Genomic DNA, 27786 nt, shown 5'->3' on the forward strand with positions numbered 1-27786 from the left:
CTTTTCTCTTTGACAATAGCTATTCTAGTTTAGTATTATATCATCTTTGAATGATTCTTCAATCTTTTTGAGTGATATAAGAGTATTGATCTTTTAGTTTTCTAAAATTCATGTCCTTGATACTTGTAAATTTGTAAACTTAATTATTTTAAGGCCATATGAATTGCTATACAACTTAATTTTTGCTTCATTTTTGATAAAAGAAATAAAATATGCAATCAATTAGAATTTTTTTTTTTTTCTTTTTTATTCCATTGATTTATTTTTTAATTTTTTTTTTTGTATAAAATATATATAAATATTATTAATATAATATTAATTTTTAATTAATCTAAAATTATTGTATATAATTTTTTATTTTTCTAAAATTAATCATATTAAATATTATCATATTTTTTACAAAAAACTTCAACTAATTCTAAGTAATTAGATTGTACATTAAAAAATTAAACAAACCTTCTTTAATAGATACAATTGCAACTCTAATTAGTTAATATGTTGTTGGTAATCATATGATTGTTTAGATATACATACACATACAAATATAGACATACACATATACATATGATGGATAATCAAGACAACAATTGGTGAATTTAGCTTTCAAAATAAAATTATAGACTTATATCTATAAAAAAATATAAATAGAATAAATATTTCAATAAATTGAAACTTCTTAAGATACATAAGTTTAACCAAATTTCTTGATATTCTATAATAGATTTTTTCTTTTTTTTTTAATTGTAACTTCTTTTTTTTTAACATCAAAACATTGCAGTATTATAAAAATTTCTATCAATGCTGAACTAACATCACAAAATATTATAATTTTTAAAAAATTATAGATAATAAATGAAAAAAATGTATTATAGTTCAAGATCACAATTTTTTTTTGAAATTAAATGGATAAAAATAACCAAATTTTTCTTACAAAAAAATTAAAAAATATCATTGTTTTAATATTGGTTTATATTAATATTTTCGTTATATGCATTTTGTTTTTGCCTTTACAGTTGTTTAATGTAATTTTACTCTTCTTATTAAAGTATAAAAGAATCTTATAAACAAATGTCATTAATATGTGCATATTTGTTTTTTTTGTAAACTTCAACAAATGAATCTTCTAAAATATGTATTTTAATTCTTAGAGTTATATATATATATATATATATATATATACATATTTTGAAGGAAATATGTCCAGTTCCTTAACTTCAATCCTTATCGATTCTAGTAAGAAATTATTAAAATGAAAATAAAAACTGAATATTCTAGCTGATAAGAATTTATGTTAAGAAAGTGGATAGAGCAAAAATAAGGAATGAATATATCACCTTCAATGTATGTGTGGATGTATATATATATATATATACCTTCCTCTCTCTCTCTCTCTCTCTCTCTCTCTCTATATATATATATATATAGAAACATCCTCATCCATTTTGCCACATGAGAGGACTTGCCACCCCAACATGAGAGTATATAACAGTGCAAACCTAATGTGTCCATGCAGCTGCCCAAGGCAGCAAGCGAAGCAAACTCCGGAGGATGGAACATGACCACAGAGCAATACAATGCAATGCAAGTAGAAGAAGAATGGGCTTCATTTCTGCAAACATACAAGTCATGGAGATACTCTCATTCCAAGATTAAATAGAACAAAACAAAAAGATATATAAAAAGAAAAGTATACAAATCGACACATCCAGTTTGTGCTAGTAGCCTGTACCCGTGAATTCCTTTCGGAAGGTTGCAGACAGACAGACAGACCATGTAGAAGGTTGCAACATCTCAAACCCTGTGAGCTCCACCACTGGAAGTATCGACAACCGAAACGGCCCGAAAAATGGTAGCATGATGTACACTAGAAACCCAATTGATGTCACAACAGCAACGCAGCCTTCTTCACATTGCAGGCAAAGTAACCACACCACTGAGCTACCAAACCTCTACACATGCCAGCGAAGTACACTTGCAGGGTCGGAGAGAGGGTTCATAACGGCGATCTGTGTGCCCCTTCCGAGCTCCAAGAAGCTGTCTAGATTGTGATAAGCTTGTGCAAAAACTGCACATCCCGAACTTGTCTGGTTTGGCAGAAGCTTTGCTGTTTTGTACTCATTCGGCGCATCATGCCGTAGATTACTGCAGGTCGCCACCTTCACTGCTCTGTCGAAAGCCATGAACCAGGCTACTACTTTAAAACTCGGTGGTGGTGGTGGTGGTTTGTGGTGATGTGTTTTATGACCAACATGGTGAGCATATCGGATTATTTCGATGGCTTTTGTTTCGATCGCTCATTTTACAAGCACGACTTTCAAACACGTTTCTTGTCTTTACTCACTTTTGAATATATCAGGTAGTAATTATACTAAGTAAAATGACTTGATAAATGCTTACAAGTGAGCTTCGGGTAGTTTAGATTAGAAAGGGTGAAGACAACGCTTCAAAAGAAGCCTTTTTCAAAGTCATTCCTTTGATGTTTAGCGCCAAAAGGGATGCTGAAGTTCATAGCTGATGTTGTAGTGGGATGGGTACCCGTCATTTTTCCAATTTGAGAAGTTTAACGATGAATATGAAAACTGAGTGTAATTTGATGGAATGAGTTTGTAGGAATTGATGTATGAATTTTTGAACGTTTGTTGCACATGGATTGGAAGATATTGATAATGAAACAATGTATTTTACTTCAATGAGAATGAGTATAGATGGATGTAGTAAAAACTTGTATTTTCTTCACCAAAGTTTCAATATATTTAAGTGGTGGTTCACTTGAGAAATGAATTGGTATATATAGGCATACAATTATATGAAAAATCAGAAGGTGTAGTTCTTTCTTTTTAAATTCAATCAGTAAACATAATTTAGAAAAATTTAAAATAAAATAATTATGACATTACTAGTAATTGTCTTCACTTGTCACCTATTTTTTTTCCTTAAAAACATAAATAAAAGTCATTATCTTAACTTAAAATTCCAATTCAAATAAATTCCTTTCAGCCCCCATGTTCACATTTGAAGTTAGAGTCTATGTGGCTCCAACAACTCTTAAGGGTCACACCGCAATTTAGAATAGTGCTACAATCTTGTGTTACTACAAAATTCATCATTGTTATCTCTAAGGGAGTTGACCTTTGCATTGAGCTTCTTAATCAAACTCCAACTCATTCAAATCTAATCACCTTGCTTTTACTTGGATCTTTACGAACTTATGAATCAAAGACAAAATCTTGATTTTTCAATACTTGGGACCTTGGAGGTTGGACTTGGCGTGCTTTGGAGCATCTAAGATCAACTCCACAAGTTTTTTAGATTTGCTCCATCTTGGACCATATCTATGTGCAGTTGAAATTTGGAATGAGGAATGGCCATCTCAATCTTTTCTATTACCATTATACCATAGCGTGCCTATAGGCTTCAAATGCGCCTATACTCAAACTTTGGTTTTTTTTTTTCTCCAAGGCAGTGAAGTAGAATAAAGGTTGATTTTTTCAACCCTTACATCTTCTTTCACTTTCAAGAATCAATATCCTCATTGATACTTTGGATTCTTAACTTTTCTTCTTAGAAAGAATACTTATTTTCTTAGAAATTTTCTTTTACAACTTTCTAAGATGGTGTTTGCACTATGTTATTTTTTTAGATGAGATAAAGACTTTTTTTTATCTAATTTTAAATTCACATCAGTAAGACTTGAAGAGATTCCAACTCAAAGGGACTTTGCACAACTTCTACATCTTAGTCTCTCAAAAAACTTCTAGACTTTCTCTAAGTGCATTTCCTTTCCTTCACAAATATATCTTGGTCTATTTGGTGTATTTTTTGAAAAAAGATTTTTACACATTAAAATTAAAAAGATATATTAGAAAATATTAATAATATTGAAAATACATTCATAAAAAAAGAAAAAGAAAAAAGAAAAAATATAAAAATATTTAGAAGTCACATCTTACATGTAAAAGTTAATTATTTTTTCTGAATAAATTATAAAATTAAAATTTTAAAATAAAAAAGAAAAAATTATAATTATAAATTATTTATATTTCGAGTAATGCTTTTGCAATTGAGATTTCAGAAAAGCAATTTGAAAATGAATTTAGCTTTAGATCTATCATCTAGTCTAAAAAAACTATTTAAATTTTAAATTTTATTTTAATGTATTTTCTTTTATTCTGTATTCATTGCAATTAATAAATCTTGTTAATGAATTAATACCTTTAAATCAACATATATTTGAATGATTTATTCTCTACTAAAATATTTAAAATACCAAAGAAAAAAAAGCAATGAAAGAAAAAAGTACTAAATAACATATTTTAATATTTTAAAATTATATATTTATAAAAAAATTATATATTTATTTATAATAACTTTTTAGATAAGAAAAAAAGAAAAAAAATACTATAATTTAAAAAAAAAATGCTATATTCTATAATTTTTTGACAATATGTATAATGTATTTAAAACACATTTACAACATTATGTAATAATTTAGTGACTTACACATATCTTAGTCTTATTTGTTTTACAATTATAATATGTTATTTTTTAAAAAAATCACATGAATGCATTTGTTGAATCTGTAAATAATTTGAGTAATAGAATTTGGTATATAATTATTTTATTTATTATTTTTTAAATTTAAATTTTATATTATTACTTAAAACTAATATATATATATATATATATATATATATGAATATTTTGATTTTCTAAAATGATAACATTGTTGAGTATTGATTCAAAGAGTAACTCTAAAGAAGTAGCATCATTGGGTCATACATCTCAACCATCGGTCAAAAGGGAACTTAAATAGCAATAACAAGAAGATTCATAAAGAAGTGGTGTGTTTTCTTATATTATTAACTCCCCCACTTCAGATGCCGTAACCATCACTTTTCTTTCTTTGGGCTTGTTTAAAGTCTTTTATTTATTTATTTATTTATTTATTTTTTAACAAACATGGAGAAATTTCAATGCCTTAAGATTAGTAAAAATACACCCAGCTGAACAGTAAGCGGCCTAAGTAGAAATTGGATTGACTTTCTAAGACACCATAAGGACTAAGTAAAAATTACTTTTACTTGAACTAGTATTGAATCCCATTGGAAAACATTGGATGGGATGTACACAAATGTGAATAACGCATTATGAGGGATTGTAAACAAAACTAGTACTAAGGTCCAATAGAATCCATCGAAGCTAGCTACCTATCATTGTGGAAAAGATACCATAGCAATACCAATATTGCATGAAATATTGTAGAAGTTTTGAAACTATAGAGGAGCTGATTTTTTTGCACATAACAAAAAATAACCCATTTAACTCTATTATAAATAAGTATTCTTAGCAATATGTGTTGAATTAGCTTTGTAGGATGCCACTTAATTTTATTAAATATCACATCATTTTGCTCCAATTAAATTGATTACAACACCATAGAGCAAATTTGGACCCATAAGAGGCTAAATTGCTTCAATTTCCTTAAAATTTGCTTCAAAAAAAGATCTTAATACCATGAAAGAGATTGCCATATACTATTAGCAATGAGGCTTCCTTGACATGTCAAACCTCACTGAGTATAGGATCATTTAAGGTACAATAATATTTGACATATTTTTTTCTTATAGTCAAGATGAAGGGGGCAAAGATTAGAGTATCCCACTATTGGGTGAATTCAATGACCGTTGCATTCTATGCTCTTAATTTTGTTTGCTTAGGTTCAAATATATCCATTACCTCTTATGTGGAGAAGAAGTGACCTTTTCTTAATACATCTTAAATACATCAAAGGCCAACCTTGTGAAGTTAAGAAGAGTGAATCTTTGAAAACTCAACCCTTTTTACTGAGGGCCATGAAGACTATCAGAGGAATTTAAATACCACATCTTTTGCTTGCCTTAGTTGTATTAGTTGTAGGTTTTTCACCATTTTGCACTATATGGAGCAAGTTGGAGACTACCCCTCAGATTTGTGTTATGCTTAACATTGTGGTAGGATAAAGAATTCTAAGCTTAGGCTCTAATGGCTTCTTGAATATGGTTGGAAACTACTAAATCTAAATCTCACGATCATGTAAAGATTTGACATATTGGCTCACATGCTTTCAAGATCCATTTAATCATAAGAACAACCAATGAATCAATTGAATTAGTCATGTTAATACTTCTATGTTCTTTGAGCTGGCAACATTATAACCAAGATACCTTTGATCTTACTTGATGGATAGTGCTAGATTACATATAGTTTTAGACTTATAAATGTGTTTTAGATATTTCTCCCTTAGAACCACCTCAAATAGCAGCAAATAAAAACATAGAAGAGAAGAGGATTTTCTTAACAATGATTATCCATCCCATAAAATTTACCGTAGGTGTATTTCAATAGTTAAATTTCTTATCAATTTAAAATTCTAAAAAGTCATCAATAACCAAAGATGATATGTTAAGCTCAAAAAGAGTGCCTAAGAGCTTACTCATTCCTCCATCATCTAACCAAAAGACATTTAGGGAGTTTGTCCAATCTTACCTAGGATTTCCATCTTACTAATAACTACAAGACTTTTATCAACCAAGTATTAGGCTAGAACTCATACAAAAAAAGTTTAGTATTTGAAAAAGTTCTCTTATTGAATCTTCTTCTCTTTTCAAGGTGAATGAAGTATCATCAACAAATTTAGCTATAATTTTTTTCTTGTCTTCAATGGAAAGAATTATTCTTAGTACTCTTCCAAAGTCAATGCCTTCTTTTACTATGTAATTCAAGACTTCTACTACTATAATGAAGAAATATAGATGTAGAAAGCACCCTTGATGCATCTCTCTTTCAATACAAAATGAAGGTGATTGAGACTCATTAACTTTTATTCTTACAAAAGTATTTATAAATAGTAATTTTGTCATAGATATAAATTCACCAAAGAGGTCGAATTTCAATATTAATTAGAAAAAGAAGCTCTAGTCTACCATATCATAGGCCTTAGAAAAATTGAGCTTGAGAAAAATAATAGGTTGCTTTCAATGGGTAGCCTATTCCATTATTTCATAATAGAAATCCTATAGAATTCTATAATTATATTATCTAGACTTGGGGCTTTTCCAAATGTCATATCTTGCACTTCACAATTAAGCTTCCTTATCAAAATCAAGGCTTGAAGATCAACTTTCATGGTCTTAGATAAATAATCGATTATGTTGTCTAGCACATTGACAGGGGAGGCTGCTACTGTACTTTTTAAAAGAGCTATAATATAGAAACTCAAATAGAATTTAGAGCAGATAGTCTTAATGGATGCTTGGTCCAAATGAATTTTTCCCGACTCATTTACAAGAGAAGTAATGGTTGAAGTACATGATTGTTGTTTTGTGGCTTTAAAAAAACTCCTTTGTACTAGCATCCTCAAACATCTTGCACTTCACCCTACTATGAACTTTCTAGCCTTCACCTTTATGGTATTCAAGGTCCTAAAGATTGTCTATCATAGCCTCCAATCTAACTTGAAAAATTGGGTTCATAGGATTAGAATGAAAATCGATCAAGGCTTCTATCGACTGCAATTGCTAGCAGGTTTCTTTGTGGTAGACATTTTGAGATTTTTGAATCCAATATCCCTAGTAATACTTTTCAACTTTGCAAATCTTACTAAAAAAACTCTAGCCTTTGATTATCCTACTCCAAACTTTAGTGTCTTAAAGGAATGCCAAATTCATCTTAAAGGATGAGATGCATTTTTGTTGGACAACTAATTAGACTGAGCAGCTCATTAAGAGGTAATCTGCTTGGGCTTAGTTCCCCCATATGATATATTTCTTCACCCAACCTTTTCTACTCCTAACTAAGTTGAATACATAGATCTTACCAAGCTGGACAAGAATGCACTCTTAGTCTTGGTGGCAATTATTCTATAAAATCTTAATCTAGTTAGAAGTATTCTATAAAAGCTTAAACTAGTTAGAAGTAGGAAATCTATTCTTAATTTATAAGACCTCTGTAAACTCTAGAAAATGTACTTTTTTCTTCTTCCGAGATCAACTGCCCACACAAGGATAATTTGTCATACTGACGCACCACAAAGTTCCAATCTTTGCTCACAATCCACCAGTAGTCTAGGAAAAGAGCGGAGGTTAATTTTCTCACATTGTGATGCGTTCCAATGAGAGGGAGGAGGCATAAAGATTAAGCACCGCAATGTCACCTCTTGGCATATTGCTCGAACGTACTCAAACAACTTCGCCACATCAGAAGTATCATGAGTCAACCAGCAGATGCTGGATTTGAGGTGCAACCCAGGTACAAACGTCCCTTTTTCTAGCACCTACTTCGTTACAGTTGTGTCTGTAACCCGTAGAAGCTTTTCTACCAAAGGAGGCTTTGGGCCAAATAGTCTCTTTGAGAGCGAATGACCTATCTCCTTTGAGCCTATGCTCTTGAAAACGTAGAAAATCCACATTGCAGATCACCGATCAGTAGTAGTTGTGGACTAACTCGACCTTTGTTGGATCATTCAGACTCTAGAGATTGTGTAATAGTTGTGACAATTATATCTAGGTTGAGGGAGGGAAGAGCTAGGTTATTCTCAGGCTCGCAACAAAGCTTCTTTGCGGGGTTCTATAACCTTGTAGGATCGCGTCCCATTATTGTCTGGAGAGAGCGGTGATGTCCTGTCGTTGAAGCAAGTAGTGATCTGTAAGGCGACACGATTGCGGGATGAGGAAGCCCCTAGTAGTCTCGAGGATATTCATATCATTAAATCAATGATAGAATTGGAAATATAGTTGTTTTGAAATGCCATCTACAGCTCTAGCCAGTGTTTGCAGTGTAGAGGCTCCAGACCGTGGAGTGAATTGCCTACTTGTATTAATATGAAGGTTCGAGGAGAAGGCAATTGACATGTCCTCTATACTGCCTATATGACGGGATAATGACTTATATCCTGGCCTGTCAGGGGATGGGAGCTATAGATCACTTGCGCCTCATTTTGTCTCCGTTGCCTTCCATGCCCCACTTGCATTGTTGGTTGGTGATCAAGGAAATCAGTCTTGTTCTTGGCTCATAGAGGGCCCTCCTCGTGTAGCTTTCTAACGTCGATAGACCTTCTTCCAGCCATTCCATTTGTACTTTGGCATAAGTCGCAATTCGCCATTAGAGTAATGGTTGCCATATCTATCAGTACCTTGGTTGGAAGGTCTTGACTTGCTTTTGAGGCAGGTTGATGACAATCCCAAAGAATCTACCATGATAATCGGGTTGTACCCATCTAACAATGGAGGAGAGGGGAGACTAACATGCGGAGCATATAATGAGGGCGATGTGAGCACGGGAACCATATTTATGTTTGGAAATTCACAATCGTCTTTGGATGTTGCTCCTTCAACTTCCTCTGGTGACCCTTTTGTTGAGCGGATGCCTCTGCAGTCCTTGATGAGATGCGTAGTACTAAGAAAAAATGGACACCAAATGGGCAGCTTACAGTAATCCACCGAAATCTGCAAGTCATACCCTGTTGATTTGTTTGTAACAGAGAGAGTCATCTGAGTTGTTACCTTCATGAATTCTTCGGAAATGCTTCGCAATGTGATCTAAATTGGGACTTAGAGACCTCTAAGGCGTCTAGAGTTGAAGCCAGGGGTCCATATTTGTAAAATGCAGGTACCCCACCTTGACTTGTGGAGTGTTGGCATCAAGAACTTTTGGGTTGTGGTCGTACGTAAGCCGAGAACTTGGAAAAATCTACGACCACTATCGCGACCTAACACCACCGAAGCCCCTATTTGTAACATTATTGAATCAATCCATTTGGATAACACATGAGAGGGCTGCTTACCTCCTCCGAAATAGGTCACAATCGCATGTTTTTGGAGATGATCTGTTTTTCTTTTTGATGACCTCCTGATCAACCTTGACGGCCCACACTGTGGAATGAAGGAGAAACCTTGTCCTGCTGCAAGCGCATCCTTCAGGCAGGGTTTCTCCTGCCGTCAAAATTGTGGGGTGAAACTTTGTGTGTTTTTCCATACTTGTTACAGCTGCGACCAATTCGAGTTCTACAGCCACCACATTTCAGTAGTTTTTAGATAAGTCACGTATGGCATCTGATTGTGTCGGTTCCACCAGACATGCGGCAATTTTGCTTTGACAAAGTCCTTATATGACAGTGCTCCAGCCATTCTGAAGGAAAGAAAACCAACCCGAGTGACCTAATCCTAATCCTAAAAGTACAATTTTAGCTCTAAAAAGCTATTCTACTCTACCCTGACCCACATCCTTCGCAAGCGGAAGGATTGTAGTAGAAGATGCACCAATAGTGCACTCGTCAGAAAGGATTGAACCTAAAACATACTCAGTTGCAATGAATCAGAGATCTGCCGCGAAAGTTTGCAGCCCATACGAGCTGGTGTCTTTGCAGCTTCATTGTGCCCTTCCAACACTTCCCAGGCAACCGTATCTTGGCAGTTTGGAACAAGGCCATCTCTTTTTGAATGGTATATAAAGTTTCTCTTTTCAAACTCCTTTGACATACACCCCAAGTCAACCAATCCAAAGTAGGACTAAAATTACCACTCAAACAACCACCTTCGTTAAACTCTAGTAACTAACCTCAAATCGTATAATACAAAAGAAAAGTAAATAAATAAATAAATAACATAACATATACTCACGACCTACATCTCACAGTGTGCGGGGGGGAGGGGGGGTTCCATCCAGAACCGTCGTCCGAGTTCCCCCGGAATTGCCAGCCGCGGTCGGTGACTCCCGTAACCGACAGCGTGGCAAAGGGAGGAATCTGACCGCGTGGCTTCAGAATCAGGACTCGATCAGCCAAACCTGCTGCACATGTACTGGCGGGTATACGGAGGCGGATTCGAGGGTCTATCAACCGGAGAGTAGGAAGGGAACGCGAGGGGGAAGAGGGAGGAAACTTCAGCGCAGGAGGGGTGGAGAGAGTGAGAGAGTGAGTGAATGTGTTGCGGTGGGAGGAGGAGGAGGAGAGTAGGCAACCCTAGTTGACAGATTTTCCCTGTTCTCTTGATCAATAAACACTTGTTCGCTTGGTTACGTCGTGAAGTTGTGTTCGCCGTGGTCGGTTGTACTTGATCTCGCGGGTTTCGTGTGGATATTTGAGGTATTCTGAGAGCTGCTGCATCCAACAATTTGCTGGATGAGTTAGTGTGTTTTTTTAGTGCATTTTTCGGGTTTTGAAGGGAGTAGCGGAAGGGATTGGAAAAAGAATAGGTGCTCAGGAGAGCGCTGTTGAGGTTAGTGGTTCCCTGGTGTGGGATGAATTTCTAGGATAATTCGATTTTCTTCGTTTGCGGAGATCGTTGAATGTTTTTGTACGTCTTGAATTATTGCGTCGGTTTGGTGTTTTCGTGTTTTTTGTTTTTGTGTGTTTTGTTTTTGTGTGTTTTGATCGGAGGTGTGACGTGTAGCGGGAGTGGCAGGAAATATCACTTGTGTCGTATGATGGACTGGATTCTTGTTTGAATTTTGATTGACTGATAATATCTAAGTGATCAGTTGCTTTTGAGTGTGAATCTCGTGCAAGTGTCTTGGTTTTTCTAATTAGGATAACTCTTCACTTCATTATGTTTGGAGGCTGGACTAGCACTCTTCTGATAACATACTCTGTAATGATTTATGATTGTTGTATTGCAAATCTTGAGGATTATACCTTATGTGGAATTGATTCGGATCTCTGTGCTGGGCTGTGAATTGTGCTGGGGTCATCGATTTGTGTGGGATTACCTGGTTTGGGTTCTGTTGTTTAGTTAATTGCTGTACGCGCGAACTTTTGCACCAGAAGGGATCAGTTCAATAATGCATTTATTATCAACCTGACCAAGAGTGTCTTCCAAACCTGCCCCTCTCCCTCGCTCTCACTTTCATTTCTCATAGTGTGGAATCTGGTGGTTGATGCAAAGGATGCGCTACAATTTGCAGTTCAAGCTACAAATCTAATAATGAAATTTCCATCCTTCATTTACCACATCCCAAATGCGTTGATATGTATTAGAAGAATATTTGGGGCCAGCATCTTAAAGGCTTAGCTGGTTGGAGCTTCCGATCCGCTCAGTTCATATGTGATATTAGTATCCAAAGAGATTGCTTTTATACATTCAAGCATCGAACTGTACCAATTCGCGTTTGCGGCGCCTTTGTAGTAGGTCTAATTACAATCTTCTGATTTCAACTCGCAGTTGAACAATGATTTTGTCAATGTCATGGTGTTAAACTTGATATCCAAGTAACTAAACGCGAATATGGTTAATTCTTTATTGTAGCATTCTAGCATGAATTAAACTCTTCCTCTCTGACCACACTGAACATCATTTCTCTTAGGGTTTTAACGGGTCTTACGTTTTTTTTGCAAGTTACAGCTTGGATAAGCTTGTTGGACAGCGGAGGGTTGTCTTCTAGAATAAGTTCGTAAGTCATAACTAGCATCATGTGGGAATCGATGCTTGGAAAGGGTTTCAAAGCCCAGAAATGGTAAGTTTGCTATCCCTTTTAGACATAATTTGTGGGTGGTATATAACTTCTTTTGGAGCTAACGGGTCAGTCATTGTATTTCTCGATCATAAAGTCTTTCTTATTTGCTAAGATTACGTCGGTGTTGCTTATCTGGATTGTATTGGAGTCACCTCCCGCCGATGTCGTCGCATGTGATCCTAGTGTTTTTCTAGTGTGATTTTAATCACTATTCATTTTTTTGATTGAATGTAATTGTGCAGTAAGACGTTATTGAGGCTAGCAATGGCACGCATCAAGCTTCTTCGTAACAAGAGAGAAGCTCAGGTCAAGCAGATGCGTAGAGAGATTTCTCAGCTGCTTACTAGTGGGCAAGAGCCTAGTGCAAGAATTCGTGTACGTATTCCTTTTTTTTTCGATCTGTCGCTTGTCATCGTTTTAAAGGAATAAGCTCAAGAAATGTTGTGTTAACCAAGTCATGTAAAAAACTAACTACGAAGTCAGCACGTGGACCATCATGTCACGAATTAAGCAGACCAGTAGTGCGATCTATACAATGGCGTGTTTTGAAGTAACGGCACCAGGCAGTAATTTCATACAGATTTATTACACTTTTTTCTAAAAATCTTGCAGACAGACGTGCAAATTTTGTGATGGTTGAACGAGTTTATAGTAATTCAACTGGAGATCTCCAGGTCCTATTTGTTGAAACATTTAATGTTTATTTTTGTAACAGGTGGAGCACATCATTCGAGAACAAAACATTTTGGCGGCATACGACATACTCGAACTATTTTGTGAACTTGTGGTTGTTCGACTGCCCATAATAGAGTCTCAGAAGTAAGTAAATTTAATACCTATTCTATCCAGCCATTTCTACTTAGAAGTCTAATTGTAGTGGTAGTTCTGTCTTTCATCAGGATGATGAGTTTGGCAGGAAATATGAGTTTTGGTTTTTTTTTTTTTCACATTGCTGGCGTGCTGTATACGTAGGATTTGTCCTTTGGACTTGAAGGAGGCCATCTCCAGTTTGATATTTGCCTCTCCACGCTGTTCTGATTTGCCTGAGCTTCTACAAATTCGCCAACTTTTTGCTGCCAAATATGGAAAAGAGTTTGCTGCGGCTGCAGCAGAATTGCGTCCTGACTGTGGTGTTAATCGTCGGGTAGGTCTTCTATTATTGTACTGCTGGAATATACCTTTTTCTCTGGGTGTCAATTCATCCTGAATTCTTTTGCCCTGGTGATATGTGATTTATTTTCACACTTGAGTTTGAGTGGAATTATAGCTTGCACTAGGTTGGAATTCTCTGTATATCCAGAACCAGATCTTATATGCACCACGAACTAATTTCTTAGGATTGCTTGATTGCCAATATACCATTCATTATTCTACTTTTATATATATTTATAGTTAGTTAGTTAGTTAGTTGTGCGTGTATGTAGGTTTTTTTGTCTGATTTATCAGAAATTTGACTGTATGGGAGTTTACATTTGCCGGAATTGACCCTTCAATGATCACGCTCAGTTTCGTACATTCGGATGCTGACACATTTGTCTGCATGTTTGTTTGCTATACTGGAATGAGCAGATAATTGAGAAACTTTCAGTACGGGCTCCTTCTGGAGAGTTGAAATTAAAGTTGATGAAAGAGATCGCTGCGGAGCATGATGTGGACTGGGATCCTACTGCTACCGAAGAAGAACTATTGAAGGCTCCTGAAGATTTGCTTGTAAAGCCTCGAACCTCATTCAAGTTTTTTCAACCATGATCTGTATGAGTATCCATGGTTAGGCCGCTGCGATATGTAGGTTCAATGTTAAGATTGAATGTCTTCCCTTTTTCTCTTACCCAAGCTAAACGAATTGTTTAACATACAGGATGGACCAAATCATTTCGTTGCAGCCAGCGACCTACTGTCTCCTCAATTGGATGATTCACGAATAAACGCGACACCCGATGATTCTACAGAAGTTCCCACCATAACTATGTCCCAGATGCCTTCAAACTTGGTTGGATTATCTTCAACTGCATCTTCATCTGAGGACGAAGGGCAGCTTCGCGTCCCGGTGAAGAAAATCTCTTCACCAACTAAGAATGAACCGCCTTCATCGTTGTCTCCTCCGCGGAATGTTGAGTCTGGTGGTAGGAAAGTTGAGCAGATGTTACATACTCCCAAGCGGGACATTCATTCGGGTGTGCGACCCGTTACCAAAGAGGACAGAAATGTCGATACAGTTAGGGAAGGACAAGGAGACTACTCGGATGTTGCTTCCGCGGCAAAGGCTGCTGCCGAGTCCGCCAACCGTGCAGTGGCAGCAGCGCGAGCCGCAGCTGAGCTGGCCAAAACTCAAGGTATTCACGACTCTAAGGTACCTATCAGTACTGGAATGCAGGACTCACGTGCTGCAGCTGAGGATGAGGACAGTGTTACAGATTTGGACAGTGACGAAGAAGACGAACGAAATATTCCTGTAGAACCACCTGTCCGGCGAGGAAGACATGTCCAAGAGACGAAGCGAGCACCAGCAGGATATAGTGATAGTGATGGTGAGAGCGATACGGCAGAGTACGATGTGCCTTATGGCAGGGGAGCTGCTGGAACGAATCAGAGATTTAATGCTGCGTATGAGCGCAGTGAAGCACCTGAAGTATTTACAGAGCAGAAGCTTCCATCAAGGGAAACCAAACTGGATTTTCAGAAAATAGATGCGAACCGCAAGCCAGTATTTTATGATGATGATGCTGATGATGATGGAAGTGCAGATGAAAATACTGAATCCCCAAGATCCCGTAGGCAGATTTTCGATGGTAGCAGCTCATCTAAATATAAAAGAGGGGGCCTTAAATGGATCTCCAAGGAGGAACCTAAACAGGAATCTGCGGAGGATTTGGATCGGTATGATATATTTGATGTCAACAGGGACAAATCTACACTTCGATACAGTGCTTTTGACTCAAGTGATCACGTCGATGGCAATTATGGTACGGATCAGTATTCATCAAGGCGGGAAGAAACATACTCATCATATGATCGACCTTCTGCTGGAAAATCAGACAATTTAAAGTTTAGCCGAGATAGTTCTCCATTGTTCGACGAAGAAGGATCAGTTGGTAGAGCTCATCAGCCCTCTCGTTTTGGAAGTTTACCTCAGAAACCTCACTACGACTATGATGAGGATCATGCTTCACTCTTCTCAAGTACACAAAAGTATGATGAATCAGGGATGGACTTCCCAAGTACTGGAGGAGTTTTCGACAGGGATCCATCTCCGAAGGTAATTGAATCTGAGGATGATTTGGTTGCACGGTTTGAGGCTCTGAAACAGGCAAAGCGGCGGTAGCTATGGAGGTTGTCAACATTAATGGGATGTATCATTTTCTTACCTCGAAAGTATCCCTTTCATTTGTTCAAATGTAATATCAGCTGGTTCAAGGTGGAAATTAAGCATACGCTTTTAGAGTAGCGTTAATGAACTTCTGGTCTCTGTAACTACGGTGGTCTGGAGGTCTGTGATCCTGAGTTTCTCTTCAAATCATGTACATGAACTTCAATTAATTATTGTATCTTATAGCTTCCCGTGTTGTTTTAGTTTTCAGCTCGTGTATAAGAACCATTAGTTCACGAGTGCTGTAGAGTTCTTAGGGCTTGACAGCATCTCCTAACAGATAGTATGTTCTAAATGAATTTGTGCGTGTGCTGTAAGAGGGAAGATACACCCTTCATTTATTACACTGATCAATTTGCCTATCCTTTTCCTCGTGTAGTAAGGATTTTATGTCTATTGAAGGCGACGCCACTTTGTTCCAGACTGGAATTGGTCATCATTTTCAAAAGATTGTGACGAAGGAACATGGATGCCCTCAGAGTCTTCAGCAGATTTAGACGATCCTCTAATTTTATGGTATCAACCATGATTGTGTGATTATTTGCTGACATGTCTATTTGATTGAATAACAAGAATCTTCAACTGCCACTGCATCCTGCCCATCATTTTCACTTGTATGTTATTTTTTCTTCAGTTTTTTTTCCTCTTATGGGTTATGATTACGTGAGGGAGAATAATATATTGCCGCCTTGTGGCATTCTGTTGATGCTCGTTGGAAGAATATAATCAATTTCGTTGCTCAATCACATGTATTAGCCAATCATCCAAATCGTTCAATTTTGTGCCGTAACCATAAACGATGATTTTTGAGTTTTCCATTTATCATATCCAATCAGCAATCAATCGTAACCTTTTCCTTGAAAGGTTTGAATTGATTTGCCTTGTAGCCCTTACAAACAACTTGATTTTGTATGTAAACACAGAAGCATCGAAAATTCTCCATTTCGGTTCATGGATTGCAGTGTAATTTAGAATTATTCCTTCTTTTTAAATCCATCCTACGTCATCATTTCATGATTTAAAGTTAGTCGTAATGATCTAGTTTACAGCTTGATGAAGTCCAATTTTTTATTCCTTGATTAGCTATACACTTCTTTGATATCATTTTTCTCCTTGTAGTGCTCTCTATTTTTTTTTTTGTAGTGATTTCAAGGCTCTTTATATATTTTATAGTACCATAGAATTGGTAAAGCAAGTCATTTTTTGATGCAAAAAACTTTTTTTGATGGTATCAACCATAAGACATGAAATATGAACTATGGAATATTAAACATGTCTTTTGATATGTGTGGCATTCTAAAAGCAATGCTAAACAACATTTATAGAAATATAAATAAACTCGTCATGTTGAAGCACCTATAGCTTCAATATATGTGATCATCTAACTATACATTTTACTAAACCATCTTATAATTATGTAGCTTTGTAATATATATATATATATATATATATATATATATATATATAATTGTATATATGGCCAAGTAAAATTAAAGATGGTTTCTTTTCAAAATATTTTACAAACTTTTGGGATATCTTAATACCACAATTGAAAAAAGATACAAACAATATTAATGCTAACATTATTATCAATGAAATTCTCTATTGTCAATGAACTTTAGGGTTTAGGTTTTAGAATGAGGTGCAAAATCAAAAGGATATAATCAAAGAAGCTTGGTCTCCACCAATGCAAAATTTGTGCTCTCCACTAAGCATACAATTAGAAACACTCATACAACACTTATACATGTATACAACTCTTTGAACAATTTGCAATTGAAATAATAATTCTCTAGGAATCAAGATACACCAAAGTTAATGTACAACAAACATGGACTTGATCAAATTTTCCTCCAATCCATTGTCTATTGCATAAATTGGCTTCTTTAATAACTATGACGTGCACAAATAAGTTGGTCAATGCTACTTACAATCTTCCATGTCTAGTTTTATACTACAATCCTATGATTCCGTTGAGTTGAATTGCCTAAATTGTATCATATAAAACTCCAATTCATATCAATGTAGAAAGTAACCATTATGGCACATGAAGCCTTGATAGTATTTAAGATCTAAGAATATTTGAAAGATGGTAATATAAGGTTGATTTTTTACAACTTCTAGGACAATTGTTGTTGTATGTCCACACTTTTTGCACAATTACCAAACATACTTCTAGCATCATCTTTCGAATAACAAACATTACTCTTACTCCAAAAATACATAAGCATGCTTATACCAAAGTTTTTATTAATTTGCTTCATTGACGCAATACCAAAACTATTGAAATTCCCACCCACAAACTACAATTAAGGAAACAACCTCAAAAATACTCATATCCATATTGAGAATTTAAGAAGCATAAATAAAGCCACATCTGAAGTTCTTCTCAGATAGAAACCTAATTAATGAAGCTTGGCTTGAAATAGATTATGGAATGAGTAGTTCAACATTTGTGTTTGGAAAATATTTACACTCCTAATTGATGGTTGTGGTTCCAGAGATCTATTTGTAGTTATTTTAATGCTCCAAATATTTAGAAATAAAAAATATCAACTGATGTTATAATGGCAATTCAAGACTTTTTTGTTGCCATACTTAAAAGGTAGTTGCTATTTGCAAGGTCAATTACAGGTTGTGAACTAACATTACACAACAATAAAGAGTGAGAATTCATCTGAAAAGATTCTTTTTTTCTTAGAGCCAATACCATTGAAATGCAATATCTATTCTTTTTTTGGTGAGTTGTAGCTTTAATTTCATTCATCAAATAGAAAAGTTATTGGTATTAAATTACAACACCACTAATATTACATATTCAATATTTTATTATTTAATCTTTCCATTAGTTACATCTATTTTATAGAAAAAATTAAAAAGATTAATGTTTTTAGTAAATGTGCTCCATCTACATAAAATATTGCACATTATTTAGTAAGTTTTGTATGACTAAGCAAACTAAGTTTTGATATATGGTTTTTATTGGTTTTGAAAATGTGCAATTTTAGAGTCATAAAGTGAAAGGATAAGAATTTTTTAATATATGGCCACTCAATTATACAAAACTTAAGAACTCAAAACTTAAATTAACAATTACTTTTATACAAGATTTGTTGACTAGGCTAAGTTGTCTTAGTAAAGAAAACTAGAAGTTCAATATAATTTGTGCTACATAAAAATAAGCATGTTGTTAGAGACATAGTCCTTAGAACCTTCTAGAGACAAGTTTCTAGAACCTTCTAGAGACAAGCTTCTAGAACCTTCTAGAAGAAAGTCTCTGGAACCTTCTAAAAGCTTCTTAGTTGGTAGAAGATATTAGGGACATAGTCCTTAGAACCTTCTAGAGATAAGTTTCTAGAATCTTCTAGAAACAAGTCTCTGGAACCTTCTAGAAGCTTCTTAGTTGGTAGAAGTTGCTTGAGAAGCTTCCTAAATAGGAGTATATATTGGAATCGAGGCTGAAGAGTTCTTCAGTCTCGACAACACATCTCTTGGAGTCCTAGCTCATCTCTTTGGTGTTGTTCTTGTATTCATCTGATTCATCTAGTTCTTGCCAGTTCCTCTTGAACTTCTTGGTAGATATCAAGTCTGTATTCTGTGTCCATGACAGTTTGTCGAGATTTCACTCATCTCAGATATCAGAGCTAGTTTCTTCTTTGTTAGAGTGTGGATTACCCCTCTGCTTGGAAGTGTACTAGCACTTTAGAGGTTGCGCATTACCCTCCTCTAAACTGATACTTCTTTTGTTACAATATTGGAGTCTTATTCTTCTTGGAGAGAGTGGATTACCCCTTTTCTTGAAGCTCTTAAGGCATTTTAGAGGTTGCGGAGTACCCTCCTCTAAACCAATATTGTCTTCTTGTAGAGTCATTTCTGTCCTTCTCTTAGAATGGTTGGGGGCCAAGACATTAGTATGACGGAAAGTTCAGAGTCCAAATTAGATGCTATTATGAATGCCCTCGCTACGTTATCGCAAAGAACTGCAGAGTTTGAAGGAGTCGTGGCAAGGCTTCATAATGATGGAGCATCTAGGATGGCACAATCTAGGTTGCACCAGACTCAAACTTCTACACTTGGAGAAGCAGCTTTACCTCAAGTTCGACAAGCACCGCTGGTTCTACAACATAAGGAACCACGAGTTAGCCTTCCGGACAAGTTCGATGGTACACGTTCCAAGTTTCAAAGATTCGTCAACCAAATCAGGTTGATAACAGTTTTACAGCCCGAACGCTATCCAATGGAGGAGTCACGTGTTGGGCTTGTTGGAACCTTACTTACATGACAAGCTCTATCATGGTTTGATCCTTTGTTCGAGAAACGATCGTCCATACTAAACAAATTTGAAACCTTTTTGGAGGCATTTGCGAAAGCATTTGGTGAACACGATAAGGTTCGATGGGCTACAACAAAGATCCGGTCACTACAACAAGGGATGTGTTCTACATCAGTCTATGCATCGGACTTCAGGGAATTAGCATGCGACATCAATTGGGATGAAGAAGCGTTGATGAGTCAATTCTATTGGGATTTAAGGGACGATGTGAAAGATTTGCTGTTAACTCTTCTTGATTCGTAAACGCTCAATGAAGCTATTAGCCAAGCTGTGAAGTGCGATAATCACCTATTCCAACGTCGCCAAGACCAACGTTCAAGACAACATACGGTTCACCACATCCCAATTATGTCGACAAGCAGCATGAATTCACATTCAGAGGTAGAAAACATACAAATTGATGCGGTATGTATCAAATCCCTTACTCTAGAAGAAAAAAAGCGACGTATGGAGGAAGGTCTATGCTTGTAATGCCGTGAAGAAGGCCACAAAGTTGGAAACTGTCTCAAGAAGCAAAATCGACGTATTATCAAGACTAGGGGTGCATTTATTCAGGAAAACGAGGATGCCCAGCCACAATAGGAACCGTGCGGCTGGACAGTGAAATATCGCAACAACATCTAGGTTCCTTTCTTTCCGCTCAACCTGCCCTTTGTTTTACAATCCCTTTGCTTATTGGCCCTCAGAAACTGAGAACCTTAGCATTATTAGATTCAGGAGCATCTGCTTGTTTCTTAGACAAAGAATTTGCAAAGCGTCATAAGATCCCTTTAATACAAAAATCCAAACCTGTCCACGTTGAGGTCATAGATGGACAACCTTTATTGTCTGGTAGTGTCATCCATGAATCAGAACCTATAGAAGTGATGTTTAAGGACCATAGTAGTCATATTATTTTCAATATTATTAGAATCCCATCAAATCCTGTTATTCTTGATCTTTCCTGGTTAAAAAAGCATAACCCATCGATAGATTGGAAGTTGCGGAAGATGACCTTTCCCACAAAACCACCCAAGAGCAAGCCTAGTAGAAAACCCCGAATAGAAAAAATCCTTATTTATTGGAGCAAGAGCGTTTATAAGATTGTCCAAGGAAGGCACACCATTTGTCATTTATGCGGCTCCAACTACCGGGGAGAAGATCTCGATAGCAAGTATACCGGAGCAATATAAGGATTTTAAAGACGTGTTTCAAAAGAAAAATGCCAACATGCTACCGGAACACAGACCATATGATTGCGCCATAGACTTACAAGAAGGAGCACAACCGCCTTTTTGCCCAATCTACAATCTATCGCAGATGGAGTTGGTGGAGTTGCGAAAGTACATCGATGAGAATCTAGCCAAGAACTTCATCCGTCATTCAAAATCGTCAGCTTGAGCATCCATCTTATTTGTGAAGAAGAAAGATGGCTCGTTGCGGATGTGCGTGGACTATCGAGGCCTCAACAAGGTAACAAAGAAGAATCGTTACCCGTTATCCTTGATTTCTGGTCTCTTAGAACAACTTGGACGTGAGGATCTTTACAAAAATTGATCTAAGGGGAGCTTACAACCTCGTACGAATCAAGGAAGGAGATGAGTGGAAGACAACGTTCCGTACAAGCTATGGCCATTTTGAATATAATGTCATGCTCTTTGGTCTTACCAACGCTCCAGCGGTCTTTCAACATATGATGAATGACATTTTCCGAGAGTACCTTGACGATTTTGTTGTCATCTATTTAGATGATATTTTGATATTCTCCAAAAATGAGGAAGAGCATGAAAAACATGTTCGTTTGGTATTGGAGAAACTACGCGAGCGAGGACTATATGCCAAGTTGGAGAAGTGTTTATTTTACCAAATAGAGATGGAGTTTCTCGGGTTCGTTGCGACTATGGAAGGCTTAAAGATGACCCCAAGAAGGTGGAAGCAATCATGTCCTGGGAGGTTCCGAAGACGGTTAGAGACGTACAATGCTTTCTTGGTTTTATCAACTTCTATCGGATCTTTATCAAGAATTATTCTCAAGTTGCTGCTCCTCTCACTTGATTGACATGCAAGGATAAGCTGGAATGGGGACCTCTAGCAGAGAAGGCGTTTCAAGACTTGAAGACCGCATTTACTACGGCTCCAATTTTGGTACATCCAGACTTTACAAAGGCCTTCTATTTAGAAACTGATGCTTCGGATTTTACTTTGGGAGCTGTACTTTCACAAATGGGAGAAGACAAGAAGCTTCATCCGGTTGCATTCTATTCTCGAAAGTTCTCTGTTGCTGAAATCAATTATGAGATCCATGATAAAGAACTTCTTGCTATAGTGGATTCTTTCCAAGAATGGCGTCACTTTCTTGAAGGAGTTGCACATCCAGTGACCGTATACACAGATCACAAGAATTTAGAGTATTTCATGTCGGCTCGAGTTCTAAATCGACGTCAAGCTCGATGGAATATGTTGCTATCTAGGTTCGATTTTATTATCACTTATCGACCTGAAAAGCAGCAAGGACTATCTCATGCCTTATCGAGGAGATCGTATCTTGTACCAAAGGCTGGAGAAGCAGCGTTTGATCAACAATGTACGATGTTATTGAAGCTAGAGTAATTTCACCTTTGCGCTACTATTGTGCCAATTGATGCTGACTTCTTGAATCAGGTACGTGTCGTAACCATTGAAGATTCAGTAGCCATTGATATTAAGCAGCGTGCCAATGACGACAAGTTCAAAGTGGAGAGAGATCTTTTATACTTTGAAGAGCGGTTGTATATCCCAAAAGGACCAGCACGACTCCGAGTTCTTCAATCTCGCCACGATTTTCCAGCTGCGGGACATTTTGGATTCAACAAGACCTTGGAGCTTATTTCTCGAGATTTTTGGTGGTCCCAAATGTGGAAGGATGTGAAAGATTTTGTCCTCTCTTGCGACATCTGTTCAAGATCCAAGAATCCTCGGCATCGCCTTTATGGACTCCTACAGCCATTGCCGATTCCACGTCGACCATGGTCTTAAATTTCCATGGACTTTATCACGGACCTGCCATCATTGAACTCATTTGACAACAACTTTGTCGTGGTAGATCAGCTTACAAAGATGGCGAACTTTGTCCCTTGCAAGAAGACATTGTCCAGTGAAGTCATAGCAAGGCTCTTTCTCGATAATGTGTATCGATATCATGGACTACCAGATGATATCGTATCAGATCGAGGAACCCAGTTCGTATCAAAGTTTTGGAGATCTCTCTTTGAGATACTAAAGGTGGATATCAAGCTTTCTTCTGCTTTTCATCCTCAAACTAACGGTCAAACGGAACGGGTGAACCAAGTCTTGGAACAATACTTACGATGCAGCATCAATTATCAGTAAGACGATTGGACCACATATCTGTCGCTAGCCGAGTTTGCATATAACAACACCCTCCATGCGTCGACTCAATACACACCATTCTTTTCCAACTATGGGTATCATCCAAAGCTTGATTTATTGAGTCCATCAACAAATAACAATCCAGCAGCTGAAGGATTTGCAAAACAACTATCAGAGCTTCAAAATACATTGAAGCTTCAATTACAATCCGCTCAAGAATCCTACAAGGCGTCTGCAGATAGATTTCAGAATCAAGCACCTACTTTCAAAATTGGAGATAAAGCATGGCTTCTTCGACGGAATATCAAGACCAAGCGACCATGTGATAAGTTGGACTATCAAAGATTGGGACCATTTATCATCCAAAAGCAAATCAATCTAGTGGCGTACCGTCTGGAATTACCAGTTTCTATGAAGGTACATCCAGTCTTTCATGTTTCTTTGTTGGAGCCTTATCGAGAGTCATCTTTTCCTGGAAGAGTGCAATGTCCGCCACCTAGTATTGAGATCGAGAACCACGAAGAATACGAGGTTGAAAAGGTACTGGATTCTCGGCAAATGTGGGACAAGTTGGAGTATCTTGTTCATTGGTGCGGCTACGACATTAATGAGCGAACGTGGGAGCCAGCTGAAAATCTCACCAATGCGCCGCAAAAAGTACAGGAGTTTCATCAACAACATCCTCATAAACCTAAGCCGATTTGACAATAACTTCTTTTTGAAGCTTCCTCACCTAAGAATATAAGAAAGGGGGAGAGCACCACCAAAATTCGTAGTTGATGTAGTTATTTTCTGCAAGATAAAATAGAATTTTTTTCATTAGCCATAGTTTGGTCTTCCGATATGGATAGCCAAGAGATAGATACTATGCCAGTCAGATTATTTCAACCAACTAGTTCACGAAGGCGACCCCGAGATGAAGAACCACCTGCACCATGACGACGACGGAGGATACCAAGTAACCGATCACTGGTGATTGTATTTGAGTCCGAGCCTGCTTACGATGGTCAACCAGAAGGCATATTTGCAGGAAAATTTCACAATGATGATACAAAAGTTCATGCTTGGTCAGAAGTTGAAGGAGTGGGCCACTACTATTGGCTTCAAGGGCCGATGAACCACTTACCTCGTGAACAAGAGTTGGAGTTCATAGCAGACGTTATGCGACAGATCTTCATTTTCTTGCGTTGGTACTGATTGACAACATTGCTTCTTAGAGACCTCGAAACTAAAGGAGGGGGTGATGTTAGGGACATAGTCCTTAGAACCTTCTAGAGACAAGTTTCTAGAACCTTCTAGAAGCAAGTCTCTGGAACCTTCTAGAAGCTTCTTAGTTGATAGAAGATGTTAGGGACATAGTCCTTAGAACCTTCTAGAGATAAGTTTCTAGAACCTTCTAGAAGCAAATCTCTGGAACCTTCTAGAAGCTTCGTAGTTGGTAGAAGTTGCTTGAGAATCTTCCTAAATAGGAGTATATATTGGAATCGAGGCTGAAGAGTTCTTCAGTCTCAACAACAAATCTCTTGGAGCCCTAGCTCACCTCTTTGGTGTTGTTCTTGTATTCATCTGATTAATCTAGTTCTTGCCAGTTCCTCTTGAACTTCTTGGTAGATATCAAGTCTATATTCTGTGTCCGTGACACATACTCAAGATTAACAAAAATTTTGGAATGTGTGAGTGTTGTTTATGAGGACCTCAATTGCCTAAGTATGCAATGCAATGACTTTGATAACATTCATCAGAAAAAAAAAAAAAAAAAAAAAAAAAACTAAATCTTGTTGCAAAACTTAAGCTCAACAATTAGCAGTCTATCTAAATGGTAGCATGTCAAATAATAATTACCAATTTGATGTTTTAGAGTCAAAAATCAAGGTGGATTGTACATCCAAAATGTGTTCCATATAATACCAAAATTTAAAAACTAATACTTTGTTCTTAATAGGTGGAGAATTGCCAAAGATCAAAGAAGGCAATTGATGCCTTCTCAAAGATGGTATTTGCCATGGCGACAGTGGTTTAGTGCACAAAAGAAGTATTTTTTGGCATTTTTATGCTTCTTATGTCCATGTGTAGAACTAACAAGGAGGCATTGTTATTTCTAGCATGCCCTTAAAAGAATCAGATGTCGGCAGTGAGTTCTTGGTTTACATTGTCATGGAAAGAAGTTGTCCAATACATGCACAATAATTGAACAAAGATTTAGAATCACAAATCTTTTGTATTTGTAGCAATCTTAGTTAAAAGAATAATCTTACCTCTTATTGCATCATTTGTGGAAGATAAGCATTGCAAGTTCTTTATTTTGTCATTTTGAATTATCCACTGTATTGAAAAGCTATTGATTTGGTCTCACAAAAACACCAACATGGATCTTCTTTGTAGCTTATAGGTGAGATGCTTAAAACCAATTCCTATCTTATTTGCATGCTTGCAAATAAGTGAGTTTTGTTATTGAGTAAATTTCTACATTAGAATAAGATATTAGAGCTAGAGCTATTCAATTTATTGGTATTATGGATTAATGATTCTAAATCATATTATGTTTTATTTATTTATTTATTTTAAAATAAAAAACTATTAACTTTTGACATTCATCTTACATTCCAAGAGAAAAATCAAAGTTCTTTTTAGTAGTCTACATTGCAAGAGAAGTAATTTACATATCAAAATATTGTGACAAAAATCTTTCTAGCAATAGGGTACTATTTTATATAATTAATCTGAAAAATTTGAATTTTTTAAGAATGATAATATTTGTATCCAAATATTTACACATGGAGATTAAGCCATATAATTTAAGTCAATTTAATTTAGTAGACTCTATATTTAATCACAAAAATCTCATGAAAAAATACTTCAATTTGTTAGATGGAGAGTTGTTGCTTATCATAGGTGATTACTTTGGAGTCACTTCAGCTTTTCTATCTCTTAGAGCTTTCATTTGTGATGAAAATTTTATGAGAGTAAAAGAAGACGTGAAAAAAAAATCTCTTGATGCCTCAAAATAATGTTCAATAGACCATATTAAAAAAAGCAATGGAATGGCTCTAATATTTGGTTCAAAAAGCATAGGACTTGTAGAAAAGGTTGACATGTTGGGATGAAAAGAAAGTTGGTATGTTGTAGAAATTAGCCATTTCTGATGAAAAACTAAAAAAATTAAGTATCAAGAAGAGTGAGAATCCTTAGGCTAAAAAAAAGTTGTGCGCATCTACATAGATTGTGAAGAGAGGTGGCAGTTTGAGAAGAACAAATTGCATCATAAGATTAACATGCTAAAGAAGGATTTGATAAATTTAGAAGCTAGTGGATTTTTTAGTTCAAAAGCTATTCTAATAAAGATATAGTACATTATATGTGCAAGGTAATGAAGAAGCGTTTGACGGAATAAGAGAAATAATTAAAAAAAAACAAGGATTTTTTTGTCTTGACCATAATAGAAGTTGCTTGGATCAAAGAACTAGAGATTTGCAAGCTTATATTGAAACTTGGGACATCCAAGACAAGCATGGTTGATATGAGCAAAAAACTAAGGAAGGAATTAGAAATTTTAACACAACATAAAGTTAGGAATATGGATCACAAAACAAAACATTGATTAGTAGAAGTAGTGAAGGAGCCTGACTTCACCAAATCAAACATGCAAGCCTTGATTTTGATAATGGAGAACCATTATGTAATGACCCAAAATCTTGTTAGCCAAATGTGTATTTCAAGGCAAGAGTGTGAAGACAAAGAAGCCATGATATCCACCATGTTATAGCAATCAACCCTCAAAATGAAAGGAAAAGAGAGACTTACTCGGTTGCTTGTAAGAATCCAAGTTAGAATAGAATTTGATAAAACAAAAGTAGGAAAATTGAGAAGATTAATCAAGGAGAGGATTTGAACAAATCTATTTGTTGAACTTCCAAATGGAGGTTGGTTTAAACATTAAGGTTATTGCATCTTAAGGAACTGATTAGAGCTAGAAAAAGTAGCAAATCTAGAGAGATTCTACTGTAAAGAAATGAATAGTATCCATGCTACTAACCTCAAGAAGGATCCAGCTTTGGAGAAACCAAAGCTATCAGCAGACACTGCATTCAAGTCATGGTTTGAGGTAGTGAAGGGATGGCTTTCCACACAACTAGAGAAAAAACTTTGGAACCAAATTGAGAGGTTTGGTAGACACTTCCACATGAAAGACAGGAAGTTATCAATGTGCAGGTCAAATTTTACTACTCTGGAGATGGAACTGGTTCAATGATAT

The 27786-nt window shown here is 36.2% G+C and overlaps 2 protein-coding genes across 7 annotated transcripts; one reads left to right on the forward strand and one right to left on the reverse strand.

Moving 5' to 3' along the window:
- Positions 1 to 8704: 8704 nt before the first annotated feature.
- LOC112274098 (uncharacterized) lies at positions 8705 to 10606 on the reverse strand. 2 transcript variants are annotated; one of them, XM_024503273.3, is made up of 3 exons: positions 10337 to 10606; positions 9821 to 10040; positions 8705 to 9496 (listed from the first exon to the last, which is right to left on the reverse strand). In XM_024503273.3, exons 1-3 carry the CDS (start codon positions 10512 to 10514, stop codon positions 9490 to 9492), a joined length of 405 nt encoding a protein of 134 aa, XP_024359041.1. In that variant the 5' UTR covers positions 10515 to 10606; the 3' UTR covers positions 8705 to 9489. The 2 variants fall into 2 exon arrangements, with proteins under 2 accessions (XP_024359041.1, XP_024359033.1); XM_024503265.3 differs by having other exon boundaries at positions 8705 to 9482; positions 10337 to 10595.
- A 316-nt stretch (positions 10607 to 10922) lies between these two features.
- Positions 10923 to 16217, forward strand: LOC112276900 (uncharacterized). Of its 5 annotated transcripts, none has more exons than XM_024508718.3 (8): positions 10923 to 11252; positions 11919 to 12161; positions 12375 to 12486; positions 12729 to 12861; positions 13202 to 13305; positions 13459 to 13630; positions 14056 to 14196; positions 14345 to 16217. In XM_024508718.3, exons 3-8 carry the CDS (start codon positions 12443 to 12445, stop codon positions 15806 to 15808), a joined length of 2058 nt encoding a protein of 685 aa, XP_024364486.1. In that variant the 5' UTR covers positions 10923 to 11252; positions 11919 to 12161; positions 12375 to 12442; the 3' UTR covers positions 15809 to 16217. The 5 variants fall into 5 exon arrangements, with proteins under 5 accessions (XP_024364486.1, XP_024364495.1, XP_073388475.1 ...); XM_024508727.3 differs by having other exon boundaries at positions 11919 to 12157; XM_073532374.2 differs by having other exon boundaries at positions 12011 to 12157.
- Positions 16218 to 27786: the final 11569 nt, after the last annotated feature.

Source organism: Physcomitrium patens, chromosome 2, assembly GCF_059467195.1.
Source record: "Physcomitrium patens ecotype Gransden chromosome 2, ASM5946719v1, whole genome shotgun sequence".
Classification (NCBI taxonomy): Eukaryota; Viridiplantae; Streptophyta; class Bryopsida; order Funariales; family Funariaceae; genus Physcomitrium; species Physcomitrium patens.

Coding starts and splice junctions, on each gene's coding strand:
- LOC112274098 (XM_024503265.3), bottom strand. CDS start 10,514: ATGTCAAAGGAGTTTGAAAAGAGAAACTTTATATACCATTCAAAAAGA. Junction 10,041..10,336: donor CTCTGATTCATTGCAACTGA/GTATGTTTTAGG, acceptor TGGTGGCTGTAG/AACTCGAATTGGTCGCAGCT. Junction 9,483..9,820: donor TGTGACCTATTTCGGAGGAG/GTAAGCAGCCCT, acceptor TATGACTTGCAG/ATTTCGGTGGATTACTGTAA.
- LOC112276900 (XM_024508718.3), top strand. CDS start 12,443: ATGTGGGAATCGATGCTTGGAAAGGGTTTCAAAGCCCAGAAATG. Junction 12,487..12,728: donor GGTTTCAAAGCCCAGAAATG/GTAAGTTTGCTA, acceptor GTAATTGTGCAG/TAAGACGTTATTGAGGCTAG. Junction 13,306..13,458: donor CCCATAATAGAGTCTCAGAA/GTAAGTAAATTT, acceptor CTGTATACGTAG/GATTTGTCCTTTGGACTTGA.